Genomic DNA, 16,925 nt, shown 5'->3' with positions numbered 1-16,925 from the left:
CAGGGAGAGACAGACAGGCAGGGAGAGAGACAGGCAGGGAGAGACAGACAGGCAGGGAGAGAGACAGGCAGGGAGAGAGACAGGCAGGGAGAGACAGACAGGCAGGGAGAGAGACAGGCAGGGAGAGAGACAGGCAGGGAGAGAGACAGGCAGGGAGAGACAGACAGGCACACAGACAGGCAGGGAGAGAGACAGGCAGGCAGGGAAAGAGACAGGCAGGGAGAGAGACAGACAGGCAGGGAGAGAGACAGACAGGCAGGGAGAGAGACAGGCAGAGAGGGGCAGCACTGCGGGTTGGGGCGGGCTGGATAGTGTCAGTGAGGAGGTTACACCAGGTTTACAAACCATACAAATGCAAACACTTTTTCTTTAAAAAGAAAGGCTCTGCTGGTAGTTTCTCTGTCTGTCTGTGTGTCTGTCTGTGTGTCTCCCCTCCGGGCCCTGCAATGATTGCCACCTCTTTGCATTTTCTTCCTTTGTGTATTGCAGCTGTCGGTGTGGCACAGAGGGAGAGAGAGAGAGGAGGGAGGGAGAGAGAGGAGGGAGGGAGAGAGAGGGAGGAGGGAGGGAGGGAGAGAGAGAGAGAGGAGGGAGGGAGGGAGAGAGAGAGAGGAGGGAGGGAGGGAGAGAGAGAGAGGAGGGAGAGAGAGAGAGAGAGAGGAGGGAGGGAGAGAGAGAGAGGAAATCCGGATATTTCAGTGACATCAGCAAACGAGAACGTGTTCTTGGGAGCAGATCCTGGTCTGTCTCTCTCTCTCTCTCACTCAGTCACTCAGAAGATCAGCTTCTGATTCAGGTCCTGCAGCCAAAGCCCAGCAATTTCTCCCTTAAAAAGAGCCATGTCCAGCCAGAGACAGAGACCAGGGCAATCCAGCTCCTCCCAGCAGCAGCCAAACCCAGGCTCTTACCCTCTGATGCTTTGCTGAATTCATTGCTCTGTGGAGGGAGAAGGAGACAGAGAGAGAGAGATAGAGATAGAGATATAGAGAGAGAGAGAGAGAGAGAGAGGGGGGAGCAAACCCCCAGCTGGGTCTTGTGTGTGTGTGTGTGTGTGTGTGTCTTGTGTTGCTGGATTTCCTGCTGGTGCATATTTTTTTTTAAAAAAAAAATATATTTTTGTTTATACCTGTAAAGAAAAGATGGAAGAATATCTGAGGTCCCTGCACCAGCTGATGGTACCTGCAGGTAAAGTGTTCTCCTGGGTAGCAGCTGGAGCTATGGTGTTTGGGGGAGTGGTGCCCTACATCCCCCAATACAGAGACATTAAACGCACACAGAATGCAGAGGGATTCTCCATTTACGTCTGCTTGGTATTGCTCCTGGCCAATATATTAAGGATATTATTTTGGTAAGTTTCGACTCATGCAAACTTAATTCATTTAAATATCTTGTTTTTTTTAAAAAGTGGGTTAAAGTGAACCAGTTGGTCATCAGGATCACTTCTCTCTCTCTCTCTCTCTCTCTCTGCTACACTTTGAAATCTCTTGAAAATTAATTCTGAATTTCTTCTTTTTTTAAAAAAAATATAATGCAGGAGGATTGCTTGTAAGTTGAAAGATGGTTTGAGCTTTTCTTGAGAATGCAATGGGGTGGGGTGGTTTGGGTTGGGGAGGAAGGAAGTAGAGACTGTAATGTTGTAATGAAATTTTTGTTTTGGTTTACAAGGGAAAGTTGTCGCACCATTAATTTATCAGTTCACAATGGTGTCTTGTGCAAGAGATAGGATTCCTGATTGTTAATTATGGGCCACTGGGTGCTTGGCAAACTTTTTTTTGTTTGAAAGTGCTTTGGGATGTTGGTTTATGGATGTCAGCAGCCTACGACAAGTGAGTGGCTGTTCTTCCATGTGTGAGCCACCCTTGGCAGCGAATGGGGGATGTCATCTGACTAATTTGCGCCCTTTTCAATAGAGATCACTGGATCGCAAGCAGGACCAGACTCTTTTACCCCTTCTCCCTAAATGCAGGGGTCCACAGTTTAGTCATAGAACCCTTACTGCTAGCCCAGCTAATGCCACACGTACGTGGGGTGTTGGGCGGAGGGGTGGGATCTGTGTCATTCACTAGCACTTTACTGTACTTGAAGTCAATATTTCGGTACATGACATGTCAAGTGACTGCCAGGATGGTGGAAGGTGAAGTAGATGGACCTTGACCTGCGTTCGCCTAGCAAATTCTTATGTTCTTATATTCTTACATGGTGCATTTACCCACTGAACCTTTGGAAGAGTTCTCCCAGCACTCTTTTTGCAAAGACTCTAAATGTTTTCTTAGTTCCGCTCAATAATCAGAAGAGTGGTAGAAATGCATTTGCAACTCTGTCATGAAGGTATTGGAGTGTGCGCACTTCAGGACTTGAAACAAATTGGTGCTCAAAGTTAACTAAAATATTCAGATTGGATTCTTTACATAGGAACATAGGAATTAGGAGCAGGAGTAGGCCATTCGGCCCCTCGAGCCTGCCCCGCCGTTCAGTAAGATCATGGCTGATCTTCTAACCTAACTCCATCTGCCCACCTTATCTCCATATCCCTAATCCCTCTATCCTTAAGAAATCTATCAACCTCAGTCTTGAATATGTTGAAGGACTGAGTATCCATACCTTCTGGGGTAGAGAATTCCATAAATTCACTACCCTCTGAGTGAAGAAGTGTTTCCTCAACTTTGTTCAAAAAGGCTGACCCTTAATCTTAAGACTGTGACCCCTAGTTATAGATTCTTCTACCAGGGGAAGTAGTCTTGCACTGTCTACTCTGTTAAGCCCCATAAGAATCTTATGTTTCTATAAGATCACCCCTAATTCTTCTATATTCTAGAGAATATAGGCCTAGTTTATTCAACCTATCCTTATAGGTCAACCCCCTCATCCCAGGAACTAACCTAGTAAATCTATGCTGCACCCCATCTAAGGTGAGTATGTCCATTCTTAAATAAGGAGACCAAAATTGCACGCAATATACTAGATGCGGTCTCACCAAGGCCCTATACAGTTGCAGCAAGACTTCCCTACTCTTGTATTCTAACCCTTTTGCAATAAATGCCAACATACCATTAGCCTTCCTAGTTGCTTGCTGTACCTGCATACTAACTTTTTGTGACTGGTATAAAGGACACCCAATCCCTCTGAACACTAACACTATCTAGTTTCTCTCCCTCTAGAAAATAACCTACTTTTCTCTTTTTGCTACCTAGGTGAATAACTTCACACCCCATTATATTCCATCTGCCACCTTCTTGCCCACTCACCGAGCCTATCTATATCCCTTTGCAATCTTTTTGTGTCATCCTCAGAGCTTACTCTCCCACCTAGCTTAGTATCAACTGTGAATTTAGATATTTTAAGTTCTATGTCCTCGTCTAGATCATTTATGTAAATTGTAAATAGTGGCCAAGCACTGATCCTTGCGGCACTCCACTAGTCACATCTTGCCAATCTGAGAAGGACCCGTTTATCCCTACTCTTTGTTTTCTTCCCGTTAGCCACTCTTCGATCCATGCTAATATATTGCCTTTAATTCCATGGGCCCTAATCTTGTGTAGCAGCCTTTTATAAGCCACCTTGTCGAATGCCTTCTGAAAATCTAAATATACTACATCTACTGGTTCCCCCTATCTAACCTGCTAGTTACATCCTCAAAAAAAGATTTGTTAAGCATGACTTCCCTTTTGTAAAGCCATGTTGACTCTGCCTAATCATGTTATGATTTTCTAAGTACCCCACAACGACATCCCTAATTAAGGACTCTAGAATTTTCCCTACCACCGATGTCAGACTAACTGGTCTATAGTTCCCCATCTTCTTTCTCCTACACTTCTTAAATAGTGGTTTTATGTTTGCGATCTTCCAATCAATAGGAACTGTTCCAGAATCCAGAGAATTTTGGAAGATCAAAAACAAGGCATCCACTATCTCAGTAGCTACTTCTTTTAAAACCCTAGGATGTAGGCCATCAGGTCCAGGGGATTTATCATTTTTCAATCCCAACAGTTTCCCTAGTACTAATTATTTACTGAAGTTAATTTGCCTAAGTTGCTCACTAACATTAGCTTCTTGGTTCCCCTCTATTTTTGGTAAGTTTTCAGTGTCTTCTAATGTGAAGACAGAAGCAAAGTATTTGTTTAATGACTGCCATATCTTTATCCCCCATTATAATTCCTCCTGTCCCTGCCTGTAATGGATCCACATACACTTTTGATAGTCTCTTCCTCTTTATGTACTTGTAAAAACTCTTGCAGTCTGTCTTTATGTTCCTAGCTAGTTTGCCCTCATAATCCATTTTCTCCCTCCTAATCAGTTTCTTAGTTTTTCTTTGTTGGTCTCTGAAGCCCTCCCAATCCTTAGGTTTACTGCTATTTTTGGCAGTATTATAAGCCTCTTCTTTTAATTTTATACTTTCCCCAACTGTTCCAATTAGCCACGGTTGAACCACTTTACCTGTGGTATTTTTATTCCTCAAGGGACACCTGCAATGAAAGTTTTACACACTCCCCCTCCCATCCCCCATCCCCAAAACGTACTGTAAAAAAANCACGTAATCCTCCTCCCTGAGGAGGGTTTATGCACGTCCCTGTTAAACGTTGTCAAAGTCTCAGCCCCAGTCACTCACTACTTGTGGTAAAATAATCCATGTTCAAACTAACAGAAAGTTAGAGCTGATCAATCCCCTTGTCTTGGTTTAATACCATTGGCAAAATTTTAGTTTCGACCAACTGCAGTCTCTATCCAGATTCTCTCACTCAGGAAGCGACACAGAGTTTGTTTTATTATATAAAAAAGAGGTGTGTATGGGTTCATGTTGTCTTATCCCTGACCTCCAAAAGAAATGCTCATACACAACAACAACTTGCATTTATATAGTGCCCCTCACTCAGGCTAGCGTTCCAGAGCGCTTGACAGTGTTGCAGCATGATTCCCAGTCGGGGGGAGGAGGAGGTGGCCGTAGGCACGGTCGAACAGGAAGGTCTTCAGGTGGGACCTGAAGATGGGGAAGGAAGGGGCAAGAGATAGAGGAAAAGTGTTCCGGAGTTTCGGGGTTTAGTGGCTGAAAGCGCGGCCACCAATGGTGGAACGGCGAGCACGAGGGACATGCAGAAGGCCGGAGCCAGTCGAGCGGAGGCAACGGGTTGGGGATTGGGTAAATCACACTGCATTTACTTCATTCTAAGACTTGTGTATCTTTTATTATAATCCTTGCATTTCAAGATAACGCCTTTCATGTCGTTAGGATGTCTTTTGAAGATTCACTGTAAAGTGTAATGACTATTTTTTACGTGAATGTGACAGCCAATTTTGTGCAGAGCAGTGTCCCACCCTCGGCCATGAAGTGAGTGACCAATTTACCAATTTTGTTTTTTTAAAAAAAGGAAATCCCAAATCAGAGGGTTTGTTAGAATTGACGGCCCTCCTGAGGTGAAAGGCGCTTTATAAATGCAATTTGTTGTTGTTTTAGAATTGTAGAGAAGTTATTTTGCTTTCCCTTGCCTTTTCACTGAGTTTGTAAATGTAACCAGATTCTTTCCAGGTTAGTGATTCAAGTATTACCGATAAAAGAGGAGTCATTGCCAGACCTGTAAAGTGAATATATGCTGCAGTTACAAACTGGATGTTTCCTTTGTCAGCAATTTGATGTCTCCTTTCTTTTCCTAAGGTTTGGAAGATACTTTGAGTCCCCTCTGTTGTTGCAAAGTATAATCATGATCATAACCATGTTAGTGATGTTGAACTTGTGCACTACTGTCCGGATGGTCAATGAACTCACCACACGACGCCGTGCCTTTGCAGGTTGGTGGCAATAATATTAATAATACTTACAATTGATATAACGCCTTTCATGTTGGGAAGACGCCCCAAGATATATCATACAAAGTGGAATGACTGTTTTATGGGCGAACATGGCAGGCAATATATTATTGTATTGAGTGACTAAGGTATTGAGTGACTAGTGTAACACTTACTGTGGAAAACATTCACTGTGCATTTTTAAGCAAATTTCTTTTTTCAAAATATTATATTTCAACATTATGACTGGAATGCCAACTGTGTTGCTAAAAACGTGGATGGTTTTGAAAATACAGTGGTTTTATTTTTAATCTAACTTCCACTCTTATGATGTTTTGAATAGTTTTGACTGATGACAGATAATCTGCTAGAATGGATTTTTCTAGGACATTAAGATGTCGGAGAAGCTCGATGCTCGTCTACTTAAGAATACAGTACAGTATTTGTAAAACAGACTCCTGTGCTAATGTAGCAAACTGACCACAAGGTGGCTGCTGTCCTATCTGGGGTTACTATCTATACCGTGTGTCTAAGGTTGCAGTAGGGGACAGGCCATCCTCGACCTTGTTTTGTGTAACGAAACAGGGCTAGTTGGCAGTGTAGGTATTAAGAATCCTCTAGGGCAGAGTGATCACAATATGATTGAATTCTGCATTAAGTTAGAGAGGGATATAGTTAAATCCGAGGCAAGTATTCTGAATTTAAATAGGGCTAATTTTGTAGGTATGAGGAAAGATTTAGGTAAAATAGACTGGAGAATAAGATTAAGAGGTAAAAATGTAGACCAACAGTGGCAAATATTTAAGGATGTAGTGCAAAATTCTCAGCGGTCGCATATTCCCTTGTGGAATAAGAGTACCACAGGGAAAGCAATTCATCCTTGGCTAACTAGAGCAGTTAGGGAAAGCATCAAATTAAACGAAAAGGCTTATAAAACTGCCAAGAAAAGCGGCAATTCTGAAGATTGGGAGAGTTTTAGAAACCAGCAAAATAAAACTAAAAAAACTCATTAAGAGTGAGAAAAATGAGTATGTGGGTAAGCTAGCTAGGAACATTAAGTCTGATTGTAAAAGTTTTTACAAATATATTAAGAGGTATAGGCTAGTGAGGGTAAATGTAGGTCCACTTCAGTCAGAGACGGGAGAAGTTGTAATGGGGGTCAAGGACATGGCAGAGTCCCTAAATGGGTACTTTGCATCTGTCTTCACCCTAGAAGACACAACAAGTCTGCCAACATTAGAGATGCACCAAAGGGATAAGGACAGGGAGCAACTTAGGGAAATTTTCATTAGTAGAGAATTGGTGCTAGGGAAACTGTTAGCACTAAAAAGTGACAAATCCCCTGGTCCGGATGGCTTGCATCCCAGGGTTTTAAAAGAGGTAGCTTATGAGATAGTGGAGGCCTTATGTCTGATCTTCCAAAATTCCTTGGATTCTGGAACAGTCCCCATGGATTGGAAGATCGCAAATGTCACACCACTATTTAAAAAAGGTGGAAAGGAAAAGATGGGGAACTATAGGCCAGTTAGTCTCACATCAGTGATAGGAAAAATTTTAGAATCGTTGATTAAGGATGTGGTAGTGCGGTATTTAGGGAGCACAATATAATTAGGCCAAGTCAACATGGCTTTACAAAAGGGAAGTCATGTTTGACAAATCTCACAGAGTTTGTTGAGGATATTTCCAGTAAACTAGATAAGGGTGAATCAGTGGATGTGTTCTGTTTAGACTTCCAGAAGGCATTTGATAAGGTGCCGCATAAAAGGTTAGTCCAAAAGATAAGGGCCCATGGAATTGGGGGGAGCATATTAAAGTGGATTGGGGAATGGTTAACAGATAGGAAACACAGAGTAGGGATAAATGGGTCCTTTTCAGATTGTCGGGATGTGACTAGTGGAGTGCCACAAGGATCAGTTCTTGGGCCTCAGCTATTTACCATTTACATCAACGATCTAGATGAGGGCATCGAAGTTAATATATCTAAATTCGCGGATGACACAAAACTAGGAGGAAGTGTCAACACAGAGGACGACATTAAAAAAATGCAGCGAGACATAGATAGGTTAGGTGATTGGGCAGGTAGGTGGCAGATGAAGTATAATGTAGGGAAGTGAGAAGTCATCCACCTAGGTAGGAAAAACAGTAAAGCGGGTTATTTTTTAGAAGGGGAGAGATTGGAATGTGTTAGCGTCCAGAGGGACGTGGGTGTCCCTGTACACCAATCACAGAAAGTTAGTCTGCAGGTGCAGCAGCAATAAGGAAGGCTAATGGTATGTTAGCATTCATTATGAAACGATTAGAGTATAAGAGTAGGGAAGTGCTGCAACTGTATAGGGCCCTGGTGAGACCACACCTGGAATACTGTGTGCAGTTTTGCTCTCCATTTAAGGAAGGATGTACTTGCCTTGGAGGGAGTGCAGCGTAGATTTACTATGTTAGTACCAGGGATGAAGGGGATGAGTTACGAGGATAGGCTGACCAATTTGGGCCTATATTCTCTAGAACATAGAAGAATTAGAGGGGATCTTATAGAAACCTATAAGATCATCAAAGGGCATGATAGAGTAGATAGTGGGAGATTGTTTCCCCTGGTTGGAGAAACTAAAACCAGGGGTCACAACCTTAAAATCAGAGGCCAGCCCTTTCGTACTGAGTTGAGGAAGAACTTCTGCACTCAAAGGGTGGTGAATGTATGGAACTTGCTACCCCAAAGGGCTGTTGACGCTCAGTCCTTGAACATATTCAAGACTGAGATAGATAGATTTCTTATTGCAAAAGGGATTAAGGGATATGGGGATAAGGCAGGGTCAGGTTATTAGCTGGAGTTAGATTGGAAGATCAGCCATGATTGAATGGCGGGGCAGGTTCAAAGGGCCGAATGGCCTACTCCTGCTCCTACATGTTATGTATGAAAAAGTAACCCTATTACTAATCCTTTGGGACCAACACACCTGGATGAAAGTTTTTCACCTGCTCTCTCAGTTGCAATCGTATCACTGTTAACGTATCCTAAGATCTTAGTTCAAAGCCTGCGCTGCACATTTTGCTGATGGAGTTGTGGTTATACTAGGTTAACTATTTGCTGCAGTATGATCTAGTTTTGAGCAGTTGGTTAATTTGATCAGTAGCTTGTAAATGTTGCAACAGGTCAAGCGATTCAGTGACACTTCAATTTAAAATCAGAGGCATGCTTTTTATCTGCGTGATTTGTAAGCTTTTCTTAAGTTAGGGACAGAGATCCTACAAAATGAGTTAAATGATGGATTTGTGACTCTGCAGTAGATCAGTTTAGCCATTAATGCACTAGTTGATCACAGCCCACAAACTGAAATTGATCAAAAAATAATATTCCAAAGTACTCTTTAAAGTAGCTTTAATTATTTATTGGAAAGAAATTACATCCCTTGTAATGTGCTAATAAAATGTGCTGCATTTCCTAATCCAGGCCTTTGGAAATGTGCATTTCCCAAAATCCCATTAGCACCAATTTTTCTAAAGGCAGTACTTCTAACAATGACTGGAATTTCAGTCTAATAGTGAAGGAATAACCAACTCCAATACTGGCAACTGAGACAAAGCAATGAAACCACTGAGGAGGAATGTCACCTGTGTCTAGATTTACTCCGTTTGTGTAGCATTTTAGGGCAGCCAGAATTTGGAAATTGTTGAATTTAGCCTTGACTTTGAAGTTTGTTTTTTTATTTCTTAAAAGAACGTACATGAAAACCAGCTTTTTAGGAATCTTCCGCATTCTGAACGCTTTAAAATGCTACATAATTGGTGGAATTTTTCTCCAGTGCACATTTCACTGAACTGTCCAGTTGTTTAATTCAGAGGAAACACTTGAGTCGAATTACTTTGTGAAGAAAATTGCATTGGGATGGTTTTTATTTTAGACACAGTGAGTCTTAATTTGCGATGTTTGCCAAGGGATTATAAATTGTGAATCTGTCAGGAGGCCGCAAGTGCCTGTGCAGACCACGATCTTAGCTTTGGTTTCCAGATTATAGCCAAAGGAGGTGCCCGCCACCTTATAGGACAGAACAGCTGTTCCAGGTCCACAATTTGTAACTTTTACAACTAAGGTTAATTGTCAACCACTGTGTCATTGGATGGATTGGACTCTCCCATTAAAAGGATCAACCCATAAACTGAAGGGGGATTGGAATTTCACCTGGGTCTCGATTTATTTTTTTAGCATTTCAGAATTTGGCAAATTCTTCAGTACGGTCTTAATTTTGAAGCTAGTTTCTGCAAATTATTTTGATGTTAAAGCTGAATTCAACAATGTGTTAAATTCCGGACAATATCAAATACAAAGAAAATAGAATAAGTGAAAATCCAAATAGAATTTCTCCCTAGGTAATTGGGGGGTGGGAAGGAGCTATTAATTCCAGTTTTGTTTCTTCAATTTCTCCTGAAGGAGATGTTTCATTGCTGGAGTAAGTAACGTTCCAAGGGGCACTGACTGCCAGTTCTCTGGTGCTGTGCCCCATGGCAGGTTGTGTGAGTGGTCTGTCTGGACTTTGCGCTGCTCAACTAGGGAGGATGGTCTGTATGGTAGCTCACCCACCAGCCAAGTACAGTTTTCTTCTGGATAGTGATCAGGAGCAGTAACCCTCATTGATTTTTATTCCTCTCGTCCAAACCAAGACTGGTTTTAGTCCCTCCTGCATAGGCTCAACTGAGGCCCAAATCAGCAAAAAACAGTGACTAACCTGCTCTGTGTGGTTTATTGCATTTACCTCTGTGAGGGTAAGTTTATATTTGGAGTGCAAAAGGTGCATGTGCAAGCAATATTTGGAAGTACTGCACTCATTAATCGTGCAAGACAATTGGATGCTATCTGCTTGTTTCAGAGTTGCTTTGTGCTTTTACAGTGTGAATGAAGGACATTGATATCAGCCTTTTCTGAGGAAGAAAGCAGTCAACATGTATCTATACCAGCTTGTGGGTAAACTGAGTCCAGCCTCTGACAAAGTGAACACTAGTCAACTCAGAATCAGAGCCTTTTTTTGGATCACTGATTTTATGAATATGAAGTCCTGAACTTTTAGTTTAGCAGCTATTTCTTTACTATTTGATTCTCTAAATCTGCTCAACTTGCTAAAGTGTGCTTTATTTCCCTTTTATTAAAAAAACTCTTTTTCTAAGACCATTTCCCAGAAAGAATGAGAAGGAAATCATATTTTGTAATGTCATTTGTATTATACAATGCCAAATTATGTCAAAACATCTAAAAATGCTTTATAGTAATTATTGTGAAGTTTTTTGTGATTTATAAATTAATATGACTGCTGTTTGCTCCAGCAAAGTCCCTCAAGCAGCCATGAAGTGAATAACAAAGTTGGAGGATTGTTTAAACTCCCTTCTCTTTTCAAATAGTGTTAGTCATTAATATTCATTAATATCCACATTAAAGGCAGTGTAGTGTTGACAACTGCTCCAATGCTGCACTGGAGTGTATCTTGGGGCTTAAACCAATAATCTTCTAACTGAGAGTGCTACCTAATGAACCAAGGTGACCATGTCGACTACCACAGATCTGTTGTGTATTATTTATGGTTGCAAGATACCTAGTTTTGCAGGATTTTTCTGAATGTTGGTAGTAATAAGGGATATTGCAAATCTTGATTGGAAAAAATCCATTTGTAGGTTAGAAGTTCCTTTTCTTTATAAAGAGCCTCTCTCCAACCAGAAAGAAGAATTGTTATATAATGGTTGTTGAAAATATTGTACTGAATTCAAAATCAACTAGTTTGTTGTCTCTTTTTCTGTGTCAAAAGACAATAAGGAGGAAGAAATCAAAACAACTAGAAGGTTCTTTCTCGGTATGTATAACCCTATACAGCATGCATATCCCCGCATGCATAAAGACACAGTCCTTTGTGACTTTATATTTTTGCAACTTTTTTGAGTTTTTTTGTTGAATGCATGATCATTTTTTATGTAGCATAATGACTTGGTATGCGCAGTGTCTTTTCATTGGAGGGGATTGAATTGAAACGGCAACATCTAGATCATTTTGAACACCCAGAAGTTTTGAATACGATTGTGATAAACTAAGGTTCCAAGCCAAGGCTATCTCAATGCCTTACCATCTAGATACGGTATTTCATTCTTTTTCCTCTGGTCTCTGAAAGCTTTGCGCATTCCAAGTCTAAATCGTAGAGAGCGTTGTGTGCAACTATTTTGTAATTGTAGTGACACCTGCAGTCTCAGCCAAAACTGTTAAAAGAATCAGCGATGCATTTAGATTAAAGTTTGAGTATTAGAAGTTATTTTGGACATAGCCCAAGTAAGATCCACCCCATAAAGAAATAACAGTTTTATCCCATTTAAATGTCTCAAATCACTTTCAGTAATTCCCATCAATTGTAGTGATTGTTTTTTGTAGGCAACCACTGCCACCATTTGCGCATGTTCCTCCAAACAGCCATGAGGTGAATGACCAATTTTATCTGTAGGATTGTTGTCGAGGGCATCAGGAGAAAAAAAAAATTCCCTTCTCTTTTTGAGTGGTATGGAATTGTTAATGTCCACTCGATCACGGCTAAGCCTGATCCCTGGTTTCCATGGTAAAGGTGTATAGAAGTGCGGTCACTCTTCTCGCCTCTGGCATTGATACATTGGCCTCTGGACTTTGAAATGACGCTCTACGTATACATGAACTTGCAGTGTCATAACGACAATACGAAACAAACATTTATATGGGACCTTTCACGTCAGGAGTACATCTCAAAGAGCTTATGTCAGTTGGGCCTGACTTGAGTGTTGTTATAAAATCCTTTTTTGTGATCTCCACTGCCCAAATGATAACAGTGAGGGCAAAGGCTATCCCCAGTTTTCTGGCAACTTTAGCTAACGCATAAATGTAGTTCTCACATTGGTATTTGATGTTACTGTACTTGCACAATGCCTTTACACATCCGCACATCATTGGCTCCGAACATTCAATGGCGCTGAATGAAATGAAAAATTTTCATTCCAGAGGATGCTTTCCTCTAAAAGGTGGTAGAGGTGCAACTCTGAGTCGGGAATCTTCTAAGATATAGTGGCGGGATAGTCACAATGTGCTTTTATATTAAAAGTTGCATCAGGATGCAAATTTGTAACATAAAAATGGCATCGTTGTGCAATACCACTGACAGGATAGCCAATCACTTGATATTTTATATGACTTCATTTTCAAGAGTAATTACAATTCCATTACTCTAACCTCAATTGATATGAAAGATCTTGTGAAATTTGCTAACTCAATTTATTATTTAGAGTTGTTCAAATAAAACAAGCCAGTGTGCACAATACTAGTTCTAAACTTGTATAAGTTTATAGAAGTTAACAAAAGGCTACTATTTAGATGGTCTAAATACTAGACTAAAATAAGATCACATTACATTTAAAAGAAAATTTTTGCTGATTCTTGCCTGTTTTGGCTGATGTTCGGATGCTGTTGTGAGTCCTTCCTCTCTCCCGACTCTCATAGTTTAGCTACGATAGTCAGAAAGGTACCCAAGTGAATAAGTATTTGAGCTTTCCAGGGTATAGCATGACTTTTGTTTAAAAAGCACTTCATCATCCATTGTAGATTAGTGTCCATTCAACTTGGGGGCCTGAGAGCCAACCGATATGCTGGTGATCTGTTCACCTTCTTTCGGTGTATTCACAGTGTGCTTGGGTACCTCAGTCGCGACAGTCGTTTTCTATAACTTCACTGAAGAATAGATTCACACTTTGTGAGCGTGTGTGTGTGTCTGTGTGTGTTTCGTGCTGTGGTGGATCCTGCTTTGTGATTTTGATTTTGTAACTAAAATGCATTTGGCTCCATTAGCAGTGGTGTGAGCTGAATAACTGTCATTGTGTGCTGATAAACGTGGTTAAAAACACAGTTGTAAAACCATGTGCCAAGGTTCTAAATCTTCAATATAGTGTACAGCTGAAGGTCCCCATGACATTACTCTCCTGACTCAGGATCCATACTTATTCAGCCCATCACTTATTCAGAAACACAAAAGGCTGCCCGGAATATACCTTGCACTAGAATCATGATCCCTGGCTTGGTTACTTTCTTTCTCTGCTTGGACCTGTTGGGATCCGTGCTGTCCGGTATATATTGCCTCGTTGAGGAGCAATCCTTGGGAATGTGCCTTTCTCATCCACTCTCTGGACTGCACGGACTTCCGTAGTCTAACTAGGTTTCCATAGGCTTTGGACCTTTCTGTCTCCCAGCTCCGAGGCTCGCTGAATCCATCTCGTGGCTTCCCCCCCAGGGGTTTGTGAACTCCAGTTAGGGAACCAATGCATTAATGTACTGCAGCAAGGTTGATTTTAGTTGGAATAATTTGTCTTTGTTTTTGCAATGTTGCTAGAATTCTGAAACATGAGCATTAATAATAATAATCTTTGCATTTGATATAGGGCCTTATCACGTCTTCAAGACGTCTTGAAGAGCTTCACAGAATATACTGTATATTTTGTGGACGAAACGCACAGCCAATTGCGCACAGCAATGACCCACAAACTGGTGGATTATGTGACCAAATTATTTATGTTTTAAAATTGATTTTGAAAGAATTATTATCCCCAGTAAAGCGATCCGCCAGACTACAACCGGGTTCCTATTTACTGCAAGGTGAACAGAGGCGTGTGGAGTAAGGAAACTTGCGCAATGTTTCGCCCTGCCCAGGAATCGAACCCAGGCAGGTCCTCTCGTTTGCGAGGCGAGTGCTCTAACCGCTAAACTACCGGACTCCATTCTTCTGAAGATATAGTATTGCAGCAAATTAGGTGCAAATGTAATTCTTGCATTATGTTAAACAACTTGAAACTATTTAACTATTGATAAGGTGCAGAAAGAGACGTCTGTTTTATCACAATGGGCTGAAATTCCTGCCGGTGAGTGGGACAGCTACAATATTAATATTACCTACAGTATCCAGTTTATGTCTAAGTTCAGACTCTGGGCTGTAATCTAGGCTCAACATTCAAGCATGAGTGGGTGTGTTTGTTGGAGTAACTTCCATCTTATACTGATTCACAGTTCCATTAAACATACTTTGTTAAGTGTTTGCTCATCTGCATTTGCTTGTGGATGTTGAATTTTGCAATTTCACAGAATATTTCAGTTCCCCTCCCTCGCACAAATATGTGGCAACAATGAGTGACGAGGTGGAGGGAGGAATGCATTAGGACTGGTCCCATGTTGCTTTTTTACAATGATAATGAATTAAATCAGAATTCGCAGAAAAAAAACGAAGTCACATTTCAGGCAGATTGGGCTGAGATTTGGTCTTTGCTCATCTGTTTTTACACTTCAAGAGTTCAGAGATCTGAATCCATCAATTTATAAACCTTTCACACTGAGTATTTTTAAAAATTCACCCAACAAATGGTGGGTTTACATGCTTATACGATCCTGATGTAGTAAAAGACGTTGGTTCTAATGTTCCAGAAAGCTGCTGTTGCTTTCTGTCCTTGCAGATTTACAAGTCCGGAAGGATATCAGACAGTCAATGTGATGTAGACTTTGTTGGAGTAATAGAAATCTGTGCCAGCTGACAGCAATATGTTTCTTGTAAGCACTGAAACGGTCATTGGACTTCTGTAATGTTGATGAAACTGGTAACTATAGTGATGGGGCCTCCAATGCTTTCAGTGGAGTTACTTTTAGTCTGTGATCCAAGATGATAAATCTTTTCCTCTTCTTGGCACACATCCAATTCATTTGGTTGAATTATAATACTTCAAAATACCACTAAACATAATGTGCCGTAGTGTTTTTTATGTTAGGGGTTATTGGAGACATGACGTTACCTTATTAATATGTCTGTATATTGCATTGGAAATTTATTTCTTTTATGGATTTTGTAAGTCATCTGTACATTTTATTTTTTTAAAAATCCTGAACATCGAATCCCTGTCAGGAATAGTAAAATAAAACATTTCATAAAATGTAACTCTTTTCCCTCCAAACATTTTAGTGTAGACTAATGCAGCAAAGTTGTTGTTTTTATTTCTGTCAAACTACGAACGACTGCAAAGTGGAAGATTGTTGTCCACGATGGGGAAAAAACTCTTCAACTTATAATAGTCCTTGCATCTGGTATAGCGTCTTTCACGTCAGGAGGGCATCTCAAAGCGCTTCACGTGATTTACTGTCAAGTATAGTGACTGTATTATGGGATCCTTAATGTCAACCTGAACAGGCAGACGGGACCTCGATTGACATTTCAGATGAACGACGGCACTTCCGCCACTGCAGCTCACACCCAGTACTGTATTCAAGTGTCTGGCTAGATTCAGACTACGTGAGTTCAAAGTGGAAACGTGGGGCTTGAACCCACAATCTTCTTACTCAGAGGTGAGAGTGCTACCAACTAAGCCAGGCTGACACAATCATGTACTGTTCCCACCCTCTAGCGTGTCTATTCGAAAGTATGCTTTGAGCATCTCAAACGCATGGTAATAACAACAAGATTACATTTGTATAGCGCCTTTCACGTCGGGAGGACCTCCCAAGGTGCTATATCACATGTAATTATTATTATATACATTACGCGAGCATAGGATCAGACTTGCTTATGGTGTTTCTAAGGCCAAATAGCCTGCTGATGCTTATTGTTCAGACAAAGCAAGAAAATGACTTGGGAGAGGTAGTGAAAGGTGAATGCCACCTGTTATACTGCATCTGAGCGTGGAATGGCACATTCAAGAGGGTGAAAGAGGAAGTACCAGGAATTGCAATCATAAATGAGTTCTTACCCATCAATTTTTTTAAAAATCTGACACCTGATGAATCTTCCCTCCAATATAAACACTAACATGCCTGGGAAACTACATTGGAGAAATAGTTTAGCAAGTGGTTTGCTAAAATAAGTTGGTCATAAATAAGGCTTCTCCTGTTGATGTGTTTGTTGATCGTCTTGGTCTTCTAACGTATCAAAAATCCCAGAATTTCAGGTGGCCCAACCAGCATCCATGGTACTGTATTGAACTATACCCATGGCCTGTTTCAGATCATCAATATTTGTTTAGGCAGTCTCGGATGCTTCTCATAAAGGCACTGAAGTATCTTCCGAATGTATGCTAAGCTAGAAAGTGGGGTGTTCTTTCAGTTCATTTATTCAGTTGTTTTACAGCTGTTTGGG

General features: G+C 41.0%; 1 protein-coding gene across 2 annotated transcripts in view; it reads left to right on the top strand.

The window, feature by feature from the left end:
- Positions 1 to 1,088: 1,088 nt before the first annotated feature.
- Positions 1,089 to 16,925, top strand: part of slc66a2 (solute carrier family 66 member 2) — a 32,855-nt gene continuing 17,018 nt past the window's right edge. Inside the window, exons 1-3 of one of the 2 annotated variants that reach the window (XM_007900580.2) lie at positions 1,089 to 1,348; positions 5,648 to 5,781; positions 11,565 to 11,609. In XM_007900580.2, coding sequence (XP_007898771.1) covers positions 1,140 to 1,348; positions 5,648 to 5,781; positions 11,565 to 11,609 — 388 coding nt within the window. In that variant the 5' untranslated portion in view covers positions 1,089 to 1,139. The remainder of the gene's footprint in view (positions 1,349 to 5,647; positions 5,782 to 11,564; positions 11,610 to 16,925) is intronic. The other variant, XM_042332020.1, reaches the window with a different exon arrangement.

The sequence above is a fragment of the Callorhinchus milii genome, unplaced genomic scaffold, assembly GCF_018977255.1.
Source record: "Callorhinchus milii isolate IMCB2004 unplaced genomic scaffold, IMCB_Cmil_1.0 Scaffold2, whole genome shotgun sequence".
Classification (NCBI taxonomy): Eukaryota; Metazoa; Chordata; class Chondrichthyes; order Chimaeriformes; family Callorhinchidae; genus Callorhinchus; species Callorhinchus milii.
Note: the sequence above shows the minus strand (reverse complement) of the source record. Positions and strands in the feature narration are given on the sequence as shown.